Below are 23,448 nucleotides of genomic sequence, written 5' to 3'. Positions count from 1 at the left end.
TGGATAATGACATTAAAATTCTCTTTTGGGTGATATCCAGAATACGGAAATCCAGCAAGTACAGAATCAGTGCCTGTAGGCCATGTGGACACCACCAGGACTGACAGCGCCACTTTTCAGCCATTTGCAGACCATGCCAGTCACATGACTTGAGATTAATTGGGAGGGCATCCATTGAGACATTCAAAGCAGAATTACGGCTTGATCTACACTTAAAAAGTCAATTGGGGGTAATGAGAGCCACACCCCTGAAAGCTGTAGGTATGCTCACCTAATGCCCGATGTAGATGCAGTTATGTCAATGGAAAAATGCGTCCATCGATCCAGCTTCTGTTGTTCAGGGAAGTGGTGTCAGGAAAACCTTCTTCCATTGGTGCAGGCTGGTTTACACTATGGCATTTTGTCAGCATAGCGATAGTGACATCGCTATGCCGGTATAGTCTCTGTAGTGTTGATATACCCTAGGAAACACGTTCTTTTCTGCCCTAATTTTCCCCGCACTTTCAAGTTCTATGTTGGTATTAAGTCTTAGCTCAAGGCTTTTCAAACTTGGTATACGTTTTGCTTTTGTTTTGGAAAACAAGCTTCCTTCCTTGGAAATTGTTTCTAAACTTTACAGCTAGCATAAGAGTATTCAGACCAATAAGACTGCTCAGGCACTTCAGCCAAAATCCTACCATCTGAGCCAGACATGAAGAGGCCATGTGAGATTGAGCCCTTTGGAGAGGGCCTACACCATCATTCTCCTGGCTTAAATTGTACCCCAACTCCTTAGGGATACTTCATGCAGAAAGTAAGAAGCCTGCCCTGCATTTCTCTAGAATTCTGTCACTGGCAAGTTAGGAATTCAAATCCAGAAAACATGGACCAGGACACTAAAAATGTGTGTGGGTGCTGTTAGGCATGCATAGAAAACCCCAACAACATTGCAAAAAACAAACATTTCATTCTAAACTTGAAGTGTCACTGTTACTTCCTTCCTTACAATTCTAACAGTTCATTCTAGGCACCACAATAAGAAGGCTTTATTTTTATCTGTGGACATGAGACGAAATGATGCATAAAGTGCTGGGACGCCTTATGAAGGTTTAACACATCTGTCTGAAAAGAGCTTTGGGGTTACCAGAGATTTCTATTTCCTAAATGTCATCATTCGTTTAATATCTGGCTATTTTTGACTTCCCAAAACAAATTTGGCTAAGTTGATGTCACTCTTAACTGAAGTTGCTTGTCTTTAAAGTAGCAGTATTGGTTCAAATGTCTATTTAAAACTCATTCACATTTTAGCAGCTTGTTTGAAAGTCTGAATCTACAGTTAGGAGTTGAAGTTGAAGAGCTAAGACTTTCAGGTTAACAACATTGTAATTTTGCTGTGACTGCCTTGTTGAAGGACATGTCACTGAGCTTTGTTAATGAAGAATTCCAGTTTGGGAATAGAATAGATTTAAAGTCCCCTCCCCCTCTAGTAGCCTCAGAGGATTGATTTTTACTCAAGAGCTTGGTTTAAAGTAATTGGCCAGGCTTAAGGAAGCGGAAAGTTACGGGGATCAGCAGATCTTTAGACAGAAGTTACGTTGGATTTTTTTCATCTCCGCTATAGGTCAGACCTCCTAAACAAGTTGCTTGTTTTATTCTCTGCTTCTAATAATTTACAGGAAGCCTCAGGAGTGCTCATCTGTTTAAACAAGTGAATGAATTGCTTCCCCCAAAGAGGAGTGGGGACAAAGATTGTAGATCCCATCAGAGCCAGCCTTGTACGCTCAAGACTCTTTGCGGACACAGCAGCTCTGAGGTTGTCTCATTTTCCTCAGTATCTTCAAACTGTCGCTCTAAAAACATCTTCACACCAACAGGAGCAGAGCTGGCAGCAACTCAGTGCTATTTCTCTTCCTCTCCCCCCTGCCTCCTCCACACCAGACTTCTTCAGCAGCCTGGGCCCCAGAGATCTTATGCCCAACTTTGTGTGTCATTTATGTGCTCATCTTTTCTAGAAACATAAGTGTGTACAGAATTAGGATGCTTAGTCAGCTTTAGTGGAAATCAGGCATTCAGATCCTTTAGCTGGGGAGCTAGACTCTACCCATTTTGGGAAGAAAATACCCAGAGAAACCAACTTCAATCTGTAATCAGGTTTTAGTTTCACAATATGCCTTCGTCAGTCCTTTAATTATATCCTAATCCTCTTGGCTGGGTCTCTGTGGAAAAAATAAAGGTGTGAAATGACCACTGTGCCAAATGCAGTGACTGTTGACCAGCAAAAAATATGCTTGTTATGCAAAAATATCTGCCGGTGCATTGGGTTTTCCACTGTTAGTAGCAGGAAATCTAATTGATTCATTGGGGTATCATACTCCAGTGTGTCTCAGGGGAAAGAACTTTTGAAAAACTTATGCAAAAATTAAAATTGTTTCATGGTATTTGAAATCCCAGACAGTAACAAAGCTCTGCCCTTGAAATGCATGACTATCCATAACATCAATGCAAAAGAAGGTTAGTGCTTGCATTCCCAGTCATGGAGTGATGGAATACATGCTGCTGGTTGGCCAGTGGCCATTACCCATCAGCTGCACCCTTCTATCTAATTGCACATTCAGGATGAGGTCCTGGGACATTTGCGAACTGTCAGAATACTAGGTCTTGTGTGATTTTTAAGTCAGGCATCCTGGCTTTGAGAGGGAGTGACTGGGATTGCACGTACAGTGGTTGGAGATGTGGCACTGCTTGAGCAGGAAGATGGCAAAGCTGAAGGATGAGAGAATGATTCAGAGGAAGCCCATACAGCCATGAGACTTTCTCCAGAGATGCTCAGCAGAGTGCGAGTGGAAGCAGATATTGGAGTGAGCTTACCTCTTGTGCTAGGCTTGCTTCCACTGAGTGCTTGGACCCATCTCTGGGATAGCCTTTGCTTAAACTTCTGCATTAGCTGGAAACAGTGCAAAATGAGGTCATTTTACAATAAAACCAACCTTTTCTGTTCTTTGCTTCCCCAAACTTCATGTTGTGGAATGTCAAGGTTTGTTTGAGAATCTTATGGGGAGGCCTTGGCTATGCTACAGGTTTGAAGTGCAAACATGGGTAAGTGATTTAAAGCTGCATTTTTAAAAGGGGCACTACTTTAGATGCCCTGCTTCAGACACCCAGGGCTGTATTTTGAGACTGACTTCAGCTGGAAGTGTGGGCAGTTCTCAGCTCTGAAGATCAGGCCCCATCTGTTGAATTTTGTTCCCAACTTTAGAGAAAAGCATCTCAAAAATTTGGATCTTAACCGCTGCCTTGGTTTTCCTACCTATCAGCAGGGCTTAGATTGGATAGGACTTCTCTGTAAATGTGCTGAGATACAATTCATTTTTGTAAAAGGTTTTGGTTCTCTAGAAGGCAGATGTAAATACAGACTTTCATTTTTATTAGTACAGCAAGTTTTTAATATGGGAGGTTAATGTAACTGACAATAATGAATTTACAGTATGGTATGCCAGAGTTAAGATATCAGTGAAATCATATTTGTGGGTATTGACATTTCTAAAGAGCTTGTACTTAGCTGATGGCAGAAATAGATTAAAAGATTAAATAAATAGAAATCTCTAATATGTTGCCCAGACAGCAGTTAAGTAGAGCTGAGTAGCTGTTAGCTAATTTCCTAATTAGGATGGTTTCATTTTGAATATAAATACTTGAGATCAATATGCTACACCCCATTGATTTTACTATTCCGATTCATTTTCTAAAACGAATAGTTACGTTTACTTGTTAGGATTTGCAAATTTACTTTTATACTCCTTTCAAGCCAGTCACATTCAGCTTTGGCAAGTACTCTGCATTTTAGTACTTCCAAACAGCATTTAAGAAGTTAACATAGTAGAGTTGCCCACAGACACTCAAAGATACCTTTGTCTACAGTATAAAACAGTCACTGAAGGCTGATGTACAATTAATTTTGTATGGAGGGTATGATGGACAGTAAATGTGGGAGTACAGGAAGAGAAGGGTGATAAAGATAAGGTAATATTGACTATTCATTCTCTCATCCTTCTAATATCTATTCCAAATTATCTGGTGTTTTGTACGCAGCAAGAAGTGTACAGATCTGCTTCTTTGCAACTGTCTTTGAAAATTCTATTTACCAGTCAAATTCACTCTTTCTAAAGAGGGTAAATAGAACCTTGCAGGCTGTCTTAAGACACAGTCCCGGTTACACTTAGTACTTGTGTTAATTGTAGCAATTGTAGTAAACTTGTGGATGGAGAAATCAGTTTAGATAATATGAAAACATTATAATAAAGTTCTGGGCCTAGTATTTCCAGTGAATCTTTAAAGCAGAAATTGCTGATGTCTGACCAATAACTTCTGAATGCACTTCTCCTGTTAGACACTTTAGAAATGATTCCATCTGACATCAGTAAAACTGTAGCTCATACTATAGGATCCTATTCCAAGCTTTTTGTTTAAGACAAATGAGTCACTGCAGCACATCACTGGACTTTTCACTGTCACTTAAATTGTATTGGATTTTTTTTTTTTTAAAAGGCTTGGCCTAGAAAGAGGCGCAACAGCTAAAGAGGCCTTAGATGTAATAGTTTCTTTATTGGAAGAGCATGGACAAGGTGGAAATTATTATGAAGATGGGAGCTCCTGCCAGGCTTTCCAAAGTGCATTTCTGATTGTGGATAGAGCAGAAGCCTGGGTATTGGAGACTGTTGGGAAATATTGGGCAGCAGAAAAAATCACAGGTGAGTTTTAACTGGTGGCAAACTGGTTATCATAAGAAGGCTGCATAACATCTCTTCAAAGCTTGTTTTATTTATTCCCTTTCATTTGAGGGTAAAGATATCAAGGGGTTATGAAGAGGTCTAATTGGATAAGTCTAAATGGCTTGGATGTATCTAATCAGTCAAACAATGAAAAGCTGCATGATGTTGGTAGCAGCCTAGCTTCAGTCTAGCCCATTAAAGGTCCTTTTGTGTGGACAGATTGTCCTTCTTCAGTTATGCTATTTCTCCAGGCAAGGCTTGAAAGTTTACCAGACCCCTGTGGGACAGAGGAATAATTCTTCTAGCCACACATAGATACTAAAGACTGATGGAGGGGACTGTCCAGCAGTAATGCCCTGATGAGATACCCCAATTCCTGGGAAGTAGTAAGATACTGTTCCTGGACCTTGTTTATATTGACCCATCTGGCTGATGTTAAGTGGTCTCATCTCTTATTTGAACCTCCTGGTTGCTGCATTAGTGTGTCTGCGACTACCCTTCACCCACCTTCTGAGTCATCCTTCCCACTAAATAGAATCAGAGGACTGGAAGGGACCTCGAAAGGTCATCTAGTCCAGGCCCCTGCAGTCATTGCAGGACTAAGTATTATCTAGACCACCCCAATAGGTGTATATCTAACCTGCTGTTTAAAATCTCCAATGATGGAGATTCCACAGCCCCCCTAGGCAATTTATTCCAGTGCTTAACTACCCTGACATTTAGGAAGTTTTTCCTAATGTCCAACCTAAACCTCCCTTGCTGCAATTTAAACCCATTGCTGCTTGTCCTATCCTCAGAGCTTAAGAATAATAATTTTTCCTCCCTTCTCCTTGTAACAACCTTGTAATAACTCCATTGCCTGCATCAGCTGCTGCTCATAGCTTTCCCCAGGCAGAAGCATGAAGTTATTCTTGTTTGTTTTCACTTCTGCTCTTCTAGATCCTATTAGTACCAGTGAAACTGACCAGTTTTCACAGTCCTGCCTCTTGCAAAAGCTACCAGCAGCAGTGGGAATGGAGGAGCCGCCTCCCTGCAGGTCTAGGAATGCAGTAGTGCATTGTTTTACATTTATTTCCCATAGGAGATTCTCTTTGTAACCATAACAGCTATTCTTGAGCTTTTCAGAGTAAAACTTTATACTACAAAAGTCATGGGCACTGGTATCCTATGCTCAGCAGGGAAGTTCGCTATTCAGCAGTGCTTTGTAGGACACTGGGTTTTTCAAACCTTGTCCCTAGAATCATTTGTTATAGTGGGTCTTCTACATAATGTTGTTACACAGAACTTTTTTCCTTAAATGATATTTCTTGATAAACTCCACTTGTGATGAAGAATACTTGAATTATAAAGCTATCCAGGAAATAGATGTTTGTAAATGAATAATACTCATGCTATTGTCCTCTTGCTGATCTGAATATAACATTGACCTGAGTAATTCTGTCAATTTGAATCTACTGGAAAGAACAAAATTTAAATGTTTAATTGTTGTAATATTTAAAGGAGTGCTAATGGTTTGTTTGTTTCTTTTGCTTTGCTTGATAACATATTCCAGTTGATCAAATCAAAGTTATTCCAATCTTACAGTCTCCTGAAAATGAATAGCTAAGAGATTAATGCCCTTTCATGGTGCAATTTAAGTTTGAACGTGTGAAGCAGAACATACTGAAACCTTTCAGCCTGCCACTGACCCTTGGTTTCTGTAGTTGGTGTGTTGGCAGTAATGCTTATAGAAGTTTTTAACTTGGATTAGTAATCACCTATTTCAAATGTTATTCAGTGGGCATTAGACAGGCAAATCTGATGCTATAACAATAGCTTTAATGATGCTATTCAAATAAAAATTTCATAAATCACTTTAGCCTGCCTGTTAAAAATAGGCCTGCTACCTTCACTGTCAAATTTTGTTTGTTTATTTAAACTATACTCATTATCCAATTATTTCCATTACTCATATGATGTGTTTACTGTATCCTCTGGTGGGTATCTGCAGTAACAATCATTAATCATGCTGTCTGAGGTGTATGGATATAAGCAATTCAGGCAGTGTTTTTTTTGTGGGAAAAAAAGCCATACAATAGACAAACACATTGAAGGCTTATTATTTTCAATCCATATTATTTTCCTAACACCTAGAGAACCGTGTTTTAAAAACAAGTCTGTGCTCAGAAAGACACTACATGTTAGTATACATTACATTTTTACAGAAGGATTTATAATTCAATATTGCATTTTAAATATTGAACATTAAAAAAATCTTTAAACCACTATTTCTATTCAATTGGAAACTAGATTGAGTTATTCCACATGAGCTCTTCTTCCGTTGGTCTTTCAAATGAGGCCCATTTTCAAACAAGAAATTTAAAATTGCCAGTTAGAATTAGGTGACAGTTTCTGGGATGGAAAGTTATTTAGCAAATGTGTATAATGCTGTGTTGAATAGTGGGATTAACTTTTTTTCTTCAAAAAAGTAATGCCACACAGATCAACTCTGGGCTGAAGTACTATTGTGTCAGTCCTTTGGATTGATTGTAATCATGTTGGATGAGCTAGTTAATGTGGTCTCGGACAAAGGGTCAAGATACTTCTGAACAGGTTTTTGAAAGTGAAGTGTCGTAACTTAGCTTCTGGAAATCTAAGAGCCTGATTCTCTACTGCTTTGCACCTTGTAGAATCTCTTCCACTGTGCAGAGGTGGTTGAAAATTATAGCATTCTTATACGGTAGCATTGTGCAATCACGTGATGCAGGGATAAGTATGTAAACATGACACAAGATGCACTGGAGAATCAGGCCCTGAAACTTGAAATGATGAGTAAATCCTGTGCATGGGTAATTAGGTGACTATCACAAATAAGTGTCTAGCTTGGTCAATGGCTTAGTTTGCTAATCAACTGCTTCTAGTTACATTGTAGTAATGGTATATTGTGATTTGTGGCTCTTTCCATAGAGGGAATAAAGTGCATTTGCAACCAGCTTTCATTAACCACAAAGATTGATGTTGAGCACCCTGAGCTTAGGAGTTATGCAGAGACTCAAGGCTGGTGGACTGGAGATACAGAATTCAATTTTTCTGAAGTGTTTTCTTTAGCTGAGGACCATTTAAGCTGCTGTTCAGGCCAGGAGAGCCTAGAAAAACAAGAAGGTAAGTAGAAAGGCTTTTTCCTTACTGATTTTTCTTGCCACCTAATTCCCACTTTTCTCAATCAGACCTTAGTCCATAGTCTCAAGTGGGTACAAGGAGAGCACTTTCACATGGAAGGAAAATCCATAGAACAAATTGCCTCGAGCAAAACTCCTGCATGAAGTCTTAACGCCTCAGCCTAAATTTAGAATAAGGCTATTTATCAAATCACACAGACTAGGATGGTGGAGTTTAAAGCTCTAAGTTTTGTGGGTTCTTTTAGTCTTATCATTGTAGGTTTGATATACGGAAATAAGAGTAATATCGTACCGGTGCACCCCTGTTCTCCTAGCATGAAAAGGTGACTTACCTTAGTAGAAAATGATGATGGGGCATTGTGTTTTTCCAGAAGGATGTTCATAGCAGTCCTATTGTAAGGTGGGGAAGAGGCATTATCTAGCTGCCTGTGGAACCAAGCTATGGTTGCAAACTATGAGAATCGAGTTCTGTTACAGCAATGAAGATGCACTTAGGAAAGACTCCTCTCTCCCCCACTCCCTCTTTTCAGGCCAAACTGGATGTTTTTATTACCAGAGCATTTCAATAATCAAAATCTGCTATCAGCAGAAATGAGTTTATGTTCTCGTCCAGAATTTACTGATCTCTTAAGATAACTGAAGCTGGCCAGAACCCTTTTTGGAATTACTGCAGCATCTGCTACTGTGCATGAGTAATGTGTAATCTTTGTTCAAGGCACTAGTCCAGCCATGCCTGAGAAGTATTACCATTCTCTTTAAAAGCTCTATATTAAAGATGACTTGGGCATATTTGAAATGGTAACAAAATCTAGTTATTGTGCGACAGGAGACTGGTTGAAAAACTTTTCACTGCAGTGCACAATGTTAGTAAGGGTGGTGTGGACCAATGCCCACGACTCAAAGTAATCCTCAATCTGTAGGAGAAGGTCAGGAGGGGAAAGAAATAGAAGCTAATTAGAGCACCTAGAAAAGTTGAGCTTGAAACAGAAAGCTGGTCTTAACCATATCTGTAGCAGAGCTGTCACTCTTTGCTATAATACAGTCGTGTTAAACATAGATAACTGTGCCAAAAGCCACTGAAAACATTTGATGATCCATGTTATAAATTATCTTTACCACTCGCAGAGCTGACACGCTTCTGTCTGCACTTTTAATTGCTTCCAATCCATTAGCCATGATGGGCCAAATTCACACTTAGGGCTGTGAATGAAGACATTTACAGTGGCAAAAAGTCCATCAGTTAGAGGGTTGAGGCAGTGCAAGGCAGCTGTAATCTGTTCTAGTATGTTTCAGGATTTAGGTTTTGTAAATACCCCCACCACTATTAGCAGCTTGTATGTTTGCACCTATATGCTGTGGCAGTTTGCATTGGGCCTGATGCAATGCCCATTGAAGTAAAAGTACTTTCCTTTGAATTTGGTGGGCTGTGGATCAGGCCCATTGGGCACTTCTTCCTTCTTCTTGCAGGAAATATCACTGTGCAAACAATGATGGATGTCCTGCGTGACAAAGCTAGTGGTGTCTGCGTGGACTCCGAAACTTTTCTCACTACAGCTAGCATAGTGTCTGTTTTGCCTCAGAAGCCTAGTTCTCCCTGTATTCACTACTTCACTGGCACTCCGGACCCTTCAAGGTAAGTCAGGGTGCCTACTGTCTTTCTGGGGCTTAGTGGTGCAGCCTTTAAGGAGATTCCGGCTGTGTATGTACATTGAAAGCTATTAAACTGATTTTAGGACAGATTTAGGGTCCCCTTGTGACTGGCTTTGCATGGGTGAACAAAGAGGGAGAGGGTGCATATAATGTTCCTTCCCCTTCATCATGTCCCTTCACAGAGGTGTGCTGCAATTCCTGTCTATGCTCTCCACACAAGGACTATATTCTATGTCAGAAGATTCAGCACTCCTCTATGCCCCACCCATCACCTTCCCATACACCATTTGGATCACACCTTTGTTTTCAGGACATGGATTTCTCTCTGAATGCAGTTTAAGTAGAAATCCCAGTAAATACCTATGGTATTAGGACAAAAAAAACCATTTTGTTCATCTTGGTGTAAAGATCAGTAACTCGCTAACATTCCATACATTATGTCTTACACTTAAATCCCTGCTATGGTATTTTAACGTGTTCAGAGTGCTGGCTTTGGAAATTGAAAAATAATTCACCATGGAGGCAAGTTCTTTTAAATGAAAGATTTTCTTCTGTTCCATTTCACTTATGGAGGATATCAGCAGAAAGAAGTAAAATTAATGTAAATTCAATTTAATTTCTTAAATTTTAATCTTGAGAAGAATAATTCTTCACAGTGCCTCATATTATAATGGCTGAGCATGTACTGTAAGAGGCGTAGTTATATTCCATTGTTCTGGCCTTTTTATTTCCAATGTTGCCAAAATAAGTTTGAACAAATTTGTCCAAACCTCATTCTTAAACTACAGAAATGAACACATTTAAAAAACATGTTTAGTTATCTTAATTCAACTTTAGGGAATAATGTGGCAGTTCTAAGAAGTTGCAATCTCTGCTTAGTCACCCAAAACCAACACGGGAAAGTTTTAATTTTTCAGTTTTTATACAGATGCTCTCAAAGTGTTACAAAAGTAATATTATTGTGAGTAATACTGTGCATGTAGCATTTAAAGCATTTCTGATTTGCAGTTTTGAGATGTATTGGGATTTAATGTAAAAAAACCCAAGCACTTGAATATATTCATGTTGCTAACTAGTTTTCTGACAATCTGTGCTGCATCTAGATTATATCATGTTTAATGTAAAGTTGCGGTGAAACTTGTCTTGGAATTTTCATGGTTCTTGTACTTAATTATGTCAAAAGAATTCTTTTAACAAAAAACACAGACCTGATACAAAATTCGTTAAGTCTTCCATTGACAATGGGCTTTAGATCAGGGTGTAAATCCCTCAATAAAAGGATAAGTAAGTACTGACGCCTATACTTCAAAATAGACTCTTGAAAACCAAAACGACTTTTTGCTATGAGTCCCTTTCCTAATTCTCCCCATTTCCTTTTGTTAATCTATGAACCCACAATGGTTAGTTCCAGTAACTTTTAGGACAGAGTTAAAGGGCAGTTTCAACCTTAACTCAGATTTTGTTTCATAGGTTCAAATCTGATTCTTTAAAAACAGGTAAGGTGATCCCTTTGTTCCTTCCTCACCCAAGTTTTTGTGGTAGTATAAAAAAACACTTCCTGTCAGAGTAGATGAGTCTGACTGTCATGGTATAATTCCCCTCTCTGAACCTTAGCATCCAAAAGATGGATTCCTCTAAGCTCAATTACCAGCTTAGTACTTGTAGCGCTGCCACCAACCAGGAATTCCAGTGCCTGGTACACTCTGGTCCCCCAAAAACCTTGCCCGGGGACCCCCAAGACCCAGACCCTCTGAATCTTAACACAAGGACAATTAACCCTTTCCCTCACCGTTGCCTCTCCCAGGCTTCCCCTCCCTGGGTTACCCTGGAAGATTACTGTGATTCAAACTCCTTGAATCTTAAACAGAGAGGAAAATTCACCTTTCCCCCTCCTCCTCTCTCCCTCTCCCAGACTCTCCCTGAGAGAGAAAGTATTCCTAACACAGAGAGAAATTAACCTCTCTCTCCCCCTTCCCTCCTTTCTCCCCACCAATTCCCTGATGGATCCAGACCCAGTCCCCTGGGGTCTCACCAGAATAAAAAAAACAATCAGGTTCTTAAACAAGAAAAGCTTTTAATTAAAGAAAGAAAAACAGTAAAAATTATCTTTGTAAATTTAAGAAGGAATATGTTACAGGGTCTTTCAGCTATAGACACTGGGAATACCCTCCCAGCTTAAGTATACAAGTACAAATTAAAATCCTCCCAGCCAAATACACATTTGAACTCCTCCCAGCCAAATACACATTTGCAAATAAAACAAACATAAGCCTAACTCGTCTTATCTACCTAGTACTTACTATTTTGAATCTATAAGAACCTGTATCAGGGAGATTGGAGAGAAGCCTGGTTGCACATCTGGTCACTCTCAGAACCCAGAGACAACCACCACCAAAAACTAACAGCACACACAAAAACTTCCCTCCCTCAAGATTTGAAAGTATCCTGTCCCCTGATTGGTCCTCTGGTCAGGTGACAGCCAGGCTCACTGAACTTGTTAACCCTTTACAGTCAAAAGAGACATGAAGTACTTCTGTTCTATTAACCCTTAACTATCTGTTTATGACACTGAGAGTCATTACTAACATTTTACTTTACATTAGAACACAACATAAGAAAACACATTCAACAGACAGAGCCTTTACGTGCATCCTAGAAGCCTTGTTGGAACACTGAAGTGCTATGTGACTTAAGTGTAGCCTATTGCAATTTAAAAGGGAAGCTATCAGAGTTGAAAAGCCAGTGATCACTTATGCTTAAAAAACCAAAACAAAAAAACCAAATCACATTTACATGAAACATGCTAGATCATTTTGACATCACAGCTGTTGTGTTCTGCTCCCACCTCTACTCTGTTTGTTGCGCCTAGTGGTGAAGTTTGATTCTGTATCCTGTGACTGGCAGGGAGAGTAAAAAACATTTGACACACTAACCCTGTACCTACTGTCCAGACCATGATTAAAAGAACACACAAGTCTGAGTAGAAACATCAAAGTGTAAATGTCAAAGAGGGAGAGGAACAGCTTACGGTGGCCTAAGTGGCTACAGTTCTTTATAAAATTACCATACCATGGTAAAAGAAAAGTTATGACGACTAGCAGGAAACATTTTAATGTAAAGGTTTATTGGAACATCCTCTTGAGAAGAAATAAACTCCCTATTGCTTAAATCTGCACAGGACAGAGTACTGGGAAATACTATAGGGAACAACCCATGGCCTAACAAGTCTCTCTCACCATGAACTGTGAATCCCAGTTTAGGTTGCTCAGCATTTATTGAATTTCAGCTCGTTGATTTCAGTTCTTCAATTTGTCAGTCATTTTGAATTCAAATCTTGTTCTTCAAAGTGCTTGGAACCCTTCCCAACTTGATGTTGCCCACAAGTTTTATAAGTATATTCTTAACTGCATTGTCCAAGTCTATGAAAATACAGAATATTCCCAAGCCAGGACAGACTGTTCTGGGATTCAACTTGATAAGTCCTCCCAGCTTGTAGCAAACCATTGATAACTACTCTGAATACTGTCTTTCAACTTATGTACCCACCTTACAGTTAATTTCATAGTTCTTATAGTCTTCTCATAAAGACTATCATGTGGGGTTCTGTCAAAAACCTTACTAAAGTCCAAGTATAGCACATCGACTGATTCTTCCTTCCGTGCCCCCCATCCACTGGGCTGTTTACTCTGTCAAAGAAGGAAATTTAAATTAGTTTGGCATGATTTGTTCTTGACAAATCCTTATTGGCTGTTACTTATCTTACTATCCTCTCTGTTTGAACAAATTGATTGCTTAATAATTTGTTCCAGTAGCTTTCCATTTATAGAAGCTAGGCTGACTGAACTATATCATTCCCCAGGTCCCCCTCCTTCCCCTTGTTAAAGGTAGGTACTGCATTTTTCCTTCTCCAGTCCTCTGGGACCTCACCCATTCTCCATAAGTTCTCAAAGACAGTTGCTTTAGCTACTCCCTTAAGTACTCTATGTGACTAAAGTGCTCCCACAGGGGTTCCTTAGTGCTGAAGGCAGTTTCACCCTTCACCTGGGAACTCAAGTCTTCATTGGACTCTGAACCAGGCAGTAGGTAGGCTTGCTTCTCCAAAATACTCTTTACCTTACCAAGGCCCATTGTTCTCCCCTCTGTGTCACATAAAGGCTGCAGCAAGGCTTTAAACTTCCATTGGGATTCCTGTTCTTTCCAGAGCAAAGCTACAGCCTCTAGTCTGGCTGCAAACAGACAGACTTGAAAAGGTCCTTCCCTCTCCCCATCACGAATGCTGGAAGTTTGTTTAGTAGGGAGTTCTTAGAGCATTGAACCAAACTGCAAATCTCTGTGTATAATGGAAACCACTTACAGCCAAGGGGTGCAGCAGCACCCTATGCTCCCCATAAAGCAGATAAAGCAAGGTTTGTACACAAGACATTAAGAAAAACAGCCACACCAGAGTTCCTGCTTCTCTGTGAGTTAAAACTTTTCTAGACAAGCTATAATCAAATATAATAAAAACTGACTTACAGCTCTGAGTCAGTACTTCTTTGTGAAGAGAAAAGCTGTCCTACTCTGGTCATGCCAGCCTGCTTCCTCACTCCCTGAAACCCCCTGCCAGCTGATTGTCTTCCTTTATAAATAAATAAGGGCTGGGTTTCAGGGAGGCTAATGAGCCTCAGGTGCATCTGAACTCTGTCTGTCTGAACTCTGTCTCCGGGAGTCACAAGGCTTTTCTTCTCATCCACGCTCCCCATTGTCCTGGGCCCCAGTAGGAAACCCCAACAAAATGAACGTATGCAAAATGTTAGTCTCGGTGCAGTTCATTGGGGAAGCATCCTCCTCACAAAACCCCCAACATAAGGCACTGGGCAGGTGGGGTGGTCTATCAGAAATGGGGAAACTGACATGAGGGGGGAAAGAGAGGTTAATATGTAAAGCTTTGCAGAATCCAGTGTTTTTGAAAGCAAATGGATTTTTCTTGTGGCATGTGTTCCTATATTAGAAGAGGTTATTTTTGTGCCATATATGAATCCATCCTGCCACAATAATATAGATATGTACATGTAATACTGTTCAATGAATCTCTGTTAGCAAAGTAGCCTGGGTGATATACAGAACATCCCTGTGAATAAGGTTCTTAACTCTTTCAGGTCCATATTTAAACCTTTCATCTTTGTTGATGATGTCAAACTAGTACCAAAAGTTCAGTCGCCTTTTCTTGGTGATGATGATCCTGTAAAAAAGAAACCTCGGTTCCAGGAGAGGCCTGACCGGAGACACGAACTGTACAAGGCACATGAGCAGGCCCGATCTGTCACTGAGAATGATCAGGTACATTACCACTCGATGTTGGCAGAGTTCATTATTCTGACTCCCAGCTTATAGAATTTTAAGACTATAAAAGTTGTCTGCTTCTGTATAGGGCTCATTCGTGGTGGGTTTTTTTTTCTTTAAGTGCTGCATTATTGAACACTATCAAAGTTTAGAGAATGTTTACAAAAAACTGACAGTTTCCCCTTAAAAAGAATCAAAGGGAAACTTACAAGAGCTTGCAAAACTCATATGAAATCCCTCAAACTTTCACAGGCTATCACTGTACATATATGACATGTGGGGCACAATCCAGACCAGTGAGGGGGCTATGTCACCTCTGCCTTGCAACCTTGTGTACCTCACAATGCCTTGCTGATGTAGCTCCCACCTGGACTGCTCACAAAGAGCCTTCCAGCATTCAAGCCACACCGTGACTGTTTGTGTGTAACTGCAGCCTGCCAACTATACCCTGGCTCTCATCAGCCTGGGTGATACTGCAGGGTGACCACAACACATTCCCAATCCTACATCTTTCCCCCAGAAATGTATGTCCTGTACTGCTCAGCCCTGTTCTGGACAGTTTAAATATATTAGGTCCGTTGTTCCTATAGGGAAATAACATGCCAGTTTATTACCTGAAAGAGTTACCCAGACACTTCAACTTAATCACACTGGATTAGATAAAACAGTAAAACAAGTTTATTAACTACAAAGAGATTTTAAGTGAGTGTAAATAATGAGGCATAAAAGTCAGAAATGGTTACAAGAAAAATAAAGACAAAACACTTACTAGTATCTACTTAAGAAACTAACTCTGTTACAAAGCAAACTTTCTTGCCACATGCTTTCAGCAGATTACTTACCAAACTCTCAGGTCAGGACCCTTCCCCCAGAGTCCAATGGTTGTTTGTTTTTGTCTTTTCAGGTGCGGAGAATGAGGTGAGTAGAGAGAGGGGGAGTCTCTTGGGGTGTTTGTCCCTCCTTTTTATAGTTTCAGTCCCCCTCTTGAAAAACATTTCTAGCCGAAACCCAGAGGCAGAGTCTATGTGAAAGGATATTCCCTGCTGGGTTATTTTCACATCTTTGAACTTCCTTTGTGTTCCCTCCTTGCCTGATGACTCTGTTTACTGCTTAAATGCACATTAAGGCAAGCACATTAAGTCAAGTCTGTCCTATTGCCTGGCCGGAGTTGTGGGGTTTGAAACGTGTTAATAACATCATACAGGAGAATCTTATTGCTTCATGTACAATGTTGGCACACATCTTATCGGGACAATACTAACCAGCAAAATGAGTTTCCAAATGACACCTTACAAGGCATACCTTGTACAAAGATTATTACAGTAGTGTGTCAGCTGTGAATACAGGGGTATATTTGGTCAAAAGATAAGTTATTTTGAACGGTGTTGTTGGTTACTGGGATGTGTTATAAAACCTGTGTCACATTATAATAGGATTGTGGCAGGATTATCACGGGTTGAAATGTATCCCTTAGTACTGAGATGCTGAAGTATGGAATGATTCATAATGTATAACTTTTTGTTAAAGGGACATTCACGATAGGATATCTTATGCAATTCCTGTTTCAGCAATCGTGTGTGTTCACACATTTGTTAGTGTGAATTTTACAAAGTCACATTTATGGTTAGTCTTGCACATCTCATCTCTTGCAATGAAGTGGAAACAAGATATTTTCCTTTTTGTACCTCAGAGCAGGAATTTTGTTTTCCCTCTAAGAAGAAGTTTTTAGAAATTACCAGGTTGAGACAGTACTGTCTGTATCCAGTCTGGTAGGAAATATGTCTAGAATTGATTTGGTGTGTTTGAGGCCCATGAAGTCTGTCAGCAGAAAGCACTGTGTATCCCACACTAGATGGTGCTGGGACATGAGTGGTAAACATCACATGTATAACAACATCTTATCCTCGGTGGTGTGGACCCCCTTAGGGCTACAGATTGCAGCATTGGTCCCCTCAGCATTTGTGAAGTCTGTGATGTCCGCTCTTGTAAAGGCCGTGAAAGAAGATTTCCCTTGAGAAGAAAGTGACCTTAAACCAAGCAAGTCACAAAAGGACCACTCTGCAGGTGGTCAGAATTGTTGGAAGGAAATGCCTTTCTCATCACACCGCAAAAAGAGGGCAGAATAAAAAAGTAGGTAGCTATCATCAGCACAGCTCCAATTATTAAAACCAAACTGGCTAGCACCATAAAGCACGTCAGCATCTCCTCCCCATTGTCCAAGGCTCCCTCCTTGGTCTTCACCCTTCCACCCAAAATCTTTGGAGCATACTCAGTCCTGTGTGGGGATGGGTCTGATGCTCTCCTGCAAGACCGCCAACTGCCTCCTCTCCCTCTTGCTGTGCTGCACTGATGCACAAGGAAATGAAGAGTAGGAGCTGTCAGAGAATGAGAACAAATGTTGTACAGGGGGTAGTAATAAAGGCACTGTCCTCAGCAGAAAGCAAGAGATGCCTAGGTCTCCTGCTGACAGCCCCATTCAGACTCCTAGTGGTGGAATTTAAGAGGGAGAATTTAACTGCAAACCCTCCAGTTAGATAAAAGGGAATCCAATTGCTCGAGGGGGCTTACAGAAGAGTTCTGCAGCTGCAGACAATAATCAGCACCAGTGTTCTAAGGATTCAAACATTGGTCTGTTGAATGAAATCCAGGGGTGGCCAACCTGTGGCTCCAGAGCCACATGCGGCTTTTCAGAAGTTAATATGTGGCTCCTTGTATAGGCACTGACTCCGGGGCTGGAGCTACAGGCACCAACTTTCCAATGTGCCAGGGAGGGGGGGTGCTCACTGGTCAACCCCTGGCTCTGCCACAGGCTCTGCCCCCTCTCCACCCCTTCCCGTGCCCTCCCCTCAGCCTGCTGTGCCCTCGCTTCTCCCCCCCCCACCTCCTGCATGCCACCAAACAGCTGATTGGGAGGTGTGGGGAGGGCTGCCAGTGAGTGGGAGGCACTGGGAGTAGGGGAGGGGGAAGCTGATGAGGGGGCTGCTGACATGTTACTGTGGCTCTTTGGCAATGTACATTGGTAAATTCTGGCTCCTTCTCAGGTTCAGGTTGGCCACCCCTGAATTAAATCAATAATCTGCCATTTTGGCAAACGATGTACAGTAGGTTGATGACTCCTCCCTCCCATTTCATCATCAGCACAAACAGGTAAATACAATGGCTCCACCAAACGCCATACATCATGAAAAAGCATCCTACTTATTATATCTTCTCCTAGTGCATTTCATCTGTTAAGGGAATAAAACTAGATCTAGTTCATTTTTTTTCTGCAAGATTCATTAGACACATGCCTTCTGATTCTTGAGCTAATAAAGGAAAAGACTGTTCATAGTGTGTTCTTCAGAAGAAAGGACTATCAAAAACCCTCTTTTAACACAGTGACCCCCCTAAAACTAACCCCATCCTACCCCAGTTCTGTACATTTAAATTATGGTATTTTCTCTCTGAAAAGTTTAGTTTTTCTTTACACAAAGGTCTAAGCCCAAAAAGCAAACAGACCAGCCTATCCTGTTTAAAACTTTCTGGCCTCAGCCTGTTAGTTTTCTGCTCTCAGCTGTAGAGTCACATAGACCCACAATCAGAAAAGCCTAGCAGACCTATGGTGGTGATGGAAATAACTGCTACATAAAATGACTTGAAGGCTTCTTCAGTAAATATAGATGGTAAACTTGACAAGTTTAACTTACCATGTTTAAAATTTTAAAAAATGGTGGTAGTGGACTTGGAAAATTACTTTGAGGCCAACTTTCAAATCATGGAGAATAAATTGGAAAGTCTGGCTGAGTCAGCACACTCTGTATGAAAAGTATTCAATATTCTCATGTGAAATTTTAGAACACCCTTAAGAGCAAATATAAAATTAACCAGGGCCTATGATGCTGAAACTTTGGATTCTTGATACTCTGAAGCATAGCATAAGTGAATATATCCTTTTGGGGAAGACCTATAGAACATCAGTAAGAATCTGCAAAAGTCACATCCACCCTTATTGCTAAAAATGTTCCTTCTTAGAGTGAGAATCTTGTTTGCAGCTTCCAGAATAAGTGAAATAGTCTACAAAGACAGAAATGGCATTTTCTTTTCAATGCGTCAGTTCCAGAACACACACAGCAGTCCTGCTACTTAATGCAACCATTCACAGAGACAGAAGTAGAAAGTGCGCTCTTATGCTAAAAACTAGCTAAAGCAATATATTTTCTGGAGAGGACTTCCTACATAGAAATTGTTGAAAAGCAGCAGCCTAGTAAACCTTGCAGTGTCTGATAGAGACAAAGCCCTTATTCCGGGTTAGAATCTTTCTTCTCTGTAACGTAGACACGTAACATTTCATCTGTCTTTCACTTTGATGCTGTTTGACTATACAGAGGTTAAAAGATAAATGGCAAACTCATTAATTTTAATCCCGAGACTAAACCTAGAGTAAAGAGAGTGATGTTTTGAGGGATACTGTTCTACATTCTGTTCTCTGTACCAGTGCCTGTTTTTGAAAAATCCTTCCAGGAACTCCTGGGTGTCTTGCAGTACTTTTGTTGTTAATGAATTTCCAGACTTGAGATGAATCAAATAAACTCCTTTTTTCTCATAGTTACACAAGTTTTATCCCCCACTCTCAAGCTGTGCACAATCTTTAAAATTCTTATTTCTTTGAATTTACTACTCACTATTTTACTAGAGTTGTTTCTTGATTACTAGTCTCTATTGTTTGTTCTGCATGTTAAATGATAGACTATTGTTTTCATTTTTGCTTAGGGTTCTATCACACTAACAGAAGAAAAAAAATCAGTATTGTGAGGGGAGGAGGGGTTGGAGGAATGAGATGTTTTCAAATAGTGTGTAGGTACCCTCACAGCAGAGAGGAGTAGTAATAAGTCACTTGAATTTGTTTAATGGATACTTTAACTTGTCTGTTTCTTGTCTTTAGGATAAAGGTCAGAAGCTGATGAGGATTATGTTAGACCTTGAAAGACAAGGCTTAGAAGCTATGGAGGACATCCTCACCAGTACAGAGGTTCTGCATCCTGCTGAAGTAGTAGACCTTTTCTATGACTGTGTCGATACAGAAATTAAGTTCTTCAAGTGAAGTAAGCAGATGTTTTAATACTTTGATTTAGAAACTGCTAAGTTGTCAGAAAAGCAACTCATCTGCATATGTATACATAAGATGTATAAATGCAAGACTTACTCTGATTCTGACTGTGCTGATATAACTTTAGTGGTGTTACTCCTGGTTTACACCACTTTAAATGATTGTAGAATCAGGTCTCCATTATCTTTATGTCCCTTTTGATGCCTCTCTGAATGGATTGTCTCAAAAGTCATTTTCCTTTATGTAATGTTATAGCTTCTCTTAGTTTTCCAATTGATTGTTGCTGTATGTGGATTTTAAACCACTGTTATCTCATTTCAGCCACAGTGGACACCGTTAGCCTTTTCACAAGAAGACTCTATAGTTCTTCGAGCCTTGCAAGTCTCCAGTCCACATAGCTGAATTTGCAGGAGGAAAACAAACAAAAAGGCTTCTGTCTTTCTAGAAGAATGTTCCTCAGTAGCTATATCGAGTTAACAAAATTGCTTTCCTTTGTCCAATCATGTGGTGGTCCTGTTCTGTGTGTAGTGAAAGGAGAGAGTTACTGATTGGTCCATGTGTGCATGCCAGCTAATGTAGTGCAGAATGTTTCATTGTTTGGGCAACAAACAATTAAAACAAGGAATAACTTCATTCCAGTGTAATTTCCGTATAATCTTTTAAAGCAAACAAATGTTTTTGTTTTATTTCCCCCTGTATAGCTCAGGATAGGTAGCAAAGCTCAAATGCTTAGAATGTCACCAGGTACATGTATGCTTACCACTTCACATTGGAAATGACAGTGGTTTTAAAAACAAAAACAGCAGCACCTGACAGTCTGAATTAAAGCGAAAGCCTGGGTCTGAGCTTGCCTATGTAACAGTTGGCTGCAATGGAGTCACTCTGACTTATGCCAGAACACATGAGCAGAATTATGCCCCCTGGGCTCAGTGCTGCCCTCACCTATTCAGACATTGGAAAAATGACGATTGCACTTGTGATGCCTGATAGGGAAAGAAAAAAAAAACCCTAAGATTCATAGTACTGTGTATTGCAGGCAGAATCAAACTGAGTGCCTAGTATATTATATAATGAAATGACTGTAAGGCAGCTTTGATAGACACATCAATGCAGTGACAACTCAGTCAGAACTCTTTTTTTGTTAGACTAGAAGCTGGGCATTGAAAATAAAATTAGGGACAGTAGTTTGGCTGTGGGACTATTTTGCCATATGAAAGACAATTCAGTGAGATCTCCAAATGGTATATGCTGTTTACAGCCAGAAGAAATCCCAGTTAGTTAGTACAAGAAAAAGGAAGTGATTGTGACTGAGCTGTTGCTTATGCCTTGCAAGGCATAAATTGACAGTGAAGTGATGATCTGAATGTTACTCCTTTACAACCTGCAGAGAGGAGGATGCAAATGGTTTATCTGCAGTTTTTCATCAGCACACCATTTCACCATCTAGATTCAGATTTGGATTCATGTGACTCCAGTGATTATCTACTTTTCGTGTGCTCTTGCCCTAACTCCTTTACTTCAAGAAGTTAATCTAGTGTAGAGAGTGAGCATTGATCAAGGAAACCTTCTTAACTCATGACACAAAGGACAATATTAGAGCTGGGTGGGGACAAGGTGTTAATTCCCATCCACTAAAATATTTCAGCAGCATGAACAAAAAAGTTTTTATTTTGGAGGGAGGTTGATGATTGAGAGAAGCCCTCACTGAGGAACTGAAGTTTCTCAGAAGGGGAGCATCAGTTTACCACTCTTTTGACACAGATAGTGTGTTTGGGGCTGCACCCAACCCCTACAAAATACGTAGCTCTCAGCTGCTTGGAATCAGAGTCAAACATCTTACAAACACAGTTTAAGGAAGTTTTTACTAATGCTTCATCTGCCACTTCCAGCTATAAATCCATTCTGCAGACACTTAAGTCTATATTTGTGCTGTGGCTACACAAACCATATACAGCCATAAAATTATCCCTTTCAGTTTACTTGCTTTCTATTAAAATCCTGTAGTGGCTTTATCAGATCTCTTCAAACAACAGTATCAATCCAGGAAAAAAAACAAACCACTAAGGAATCCTTTTGGCACCTTAGAGACGAACAAATTTATTTGAGTGTAAGCTTTCATGGGCTAGAACCCACTTCATCAGATGCATAAAGTGAAAAATACAAGTGTAGGTATAAATACCTAAATAAATCAATCCAGGCTATTGTAGAATACAATTTCAAAAAGATCTGCCAGTGAAATACATCTGGGCTCAAACTGATTTTCTGATTGTTATTGTTCTTCCCCTTTACTTCTCTTTGTATCCCTTTTTGGGCGTTTTGTGTGTCTGTTTTTTTAATTCACCCCCCTTCTTCCATAAGTACTACAATTCCAGCTTGCTTGAAATGGAAACAAAGGTGATCCACGCCTTTCTAGGAGTCCTACACTCCATGCCCTTGACTTTGCAGGTAACACTGAACATGTCTCTTAGACGGTGTAGCTGCCACTCCAAGTATAAGACAGTGGCCACTACACAAAGTATCCAGGTAACTTCAGTAACTATTCAGAGGTGAGCCACTGTGTACTATGACATTTTACAGTGCATGAGATGCACTATAAAATGATATGATTTATATAGTTGTTTCTGTAATTCTCGTAATATGATGTGTGATACAGCAGGGCCAGGGAGCCGTGGGAGAGGGGCAATACATAAATCCTAGCCTAATTAAGGCGTGGTTCCCTGTAGACTACGGAAGGTTAGTTCAGGTTGATTAGAACACCTGTAGTCAGTTAAGGCCCTATGAGAAACCTAATAAAACCTCCCTGCTTGAGGCAGAGGGTGGTGTGAGAAAGGAGAGAGGCCTGGAGTTTGGAGCTGTGTTGCTGAGACTTGAAAGACCAGAGAATGGGAGGAAGGGAGATGCCTTCCCACAGTGTCAAAGACAAGAAACCTGCAGGGGTTGAGAGGGGCTGGGGCTTAGAGTGAGGAGCAAATCCAAACCGCTTCCCTCCTCTACCACCTTCCTGGGCCACTAGTGGGGCCCTTTGTGCCCCAAACGCAGGGGTCAGGGGTGGTGTCCTAGTCTTTCCCCCGCCCATGAAAAGCATGGACTCCACCATACCAATATTGGCCATTTTGCCACAGCTGCTGTACATTGGAGCATTAGTGATTTAAAACAGCCAGAGCAATATTGTGCATATTCCAAAAAACTGCATCCATAATTTAAGATGTGCCAAAGAGGCCAGTGTTCAGCAGAATATATAATACAAATACATGTGTGCCAAAGCAAGGTAAATGTAATGTAAACATATCCAAGTAAAGACAAATTGGAGTTTAAAGTTTGTCAGATTCTGAAATAAAAGGAAGATGAAAAGAACTTTCCTTGGCACACACTGTCCCAAAAATGTTACGCTGTGAATGTCAGTGCCAACCATTTCATATATTCCACAGAGATTTTAAAACTACACCCAAACCATGGAATACCAGCAACTGGCTGGACAGGCTTG

General features: G+C 40.4%; 1 protein-coding gene across 1 annotated transcript in view; it reads left to right on the top strand.

Moving 5' to 3' along the window:
* The window catches only part of SCRN1 (secernin 1), a 55,765-nt gene extending 35,168 nt beyond the window's left edge, over positions 1-20,597 (top strand). The window contains exons 4-9 of the mRNA XM_050938695.1: positions 4,525-4,727; positions 7,695-7,889; positions 9,374-9,539; positions 14,695-14,875; positions 19,800-19,959; positions 20,286-20,597. Coding sequence (XP_050794652.1) covers positions 4,525-4,727; positions 7,695-7,889; positions 9,374-9,539; positions 14,695-14,875; positions 19,800-19,958 — 904 coding nt within the window. The 3' untranslated portion in view covers position 19,959; positions 20,286-20,597. The remainder of the gene's footprint in view (positions 1-4,524; positions 4,728-7,694; positions 7,890-9,373; positions 9,540-14,694; positions 14,876-19,799; positions 19,960-20,285) is intronic.
* Positions 20,598-23,448: the final 2,851 nt, after the last annotated feature.

This window comes from Gopherus flavomarginatus, chromosome 2 (assembly GCF_025201925.1).
Source record: "Gopherus flavomarginatus isolate rGopFla2 chromosome 2, rGopFla2.mat.asm, whole genome shotgun sequence".
Taxonomy (NCBI): Eukaryota; Metazoa; Chordata; order Testudines; family Testudinidae; genus Gopherus; species Gopherus flavomarginatus.
The sequence above is the reverse complement of the archived record's forward strand: the minus strand, read 5'-3'. Positions and strand labels throughout refer to the sequence as shown.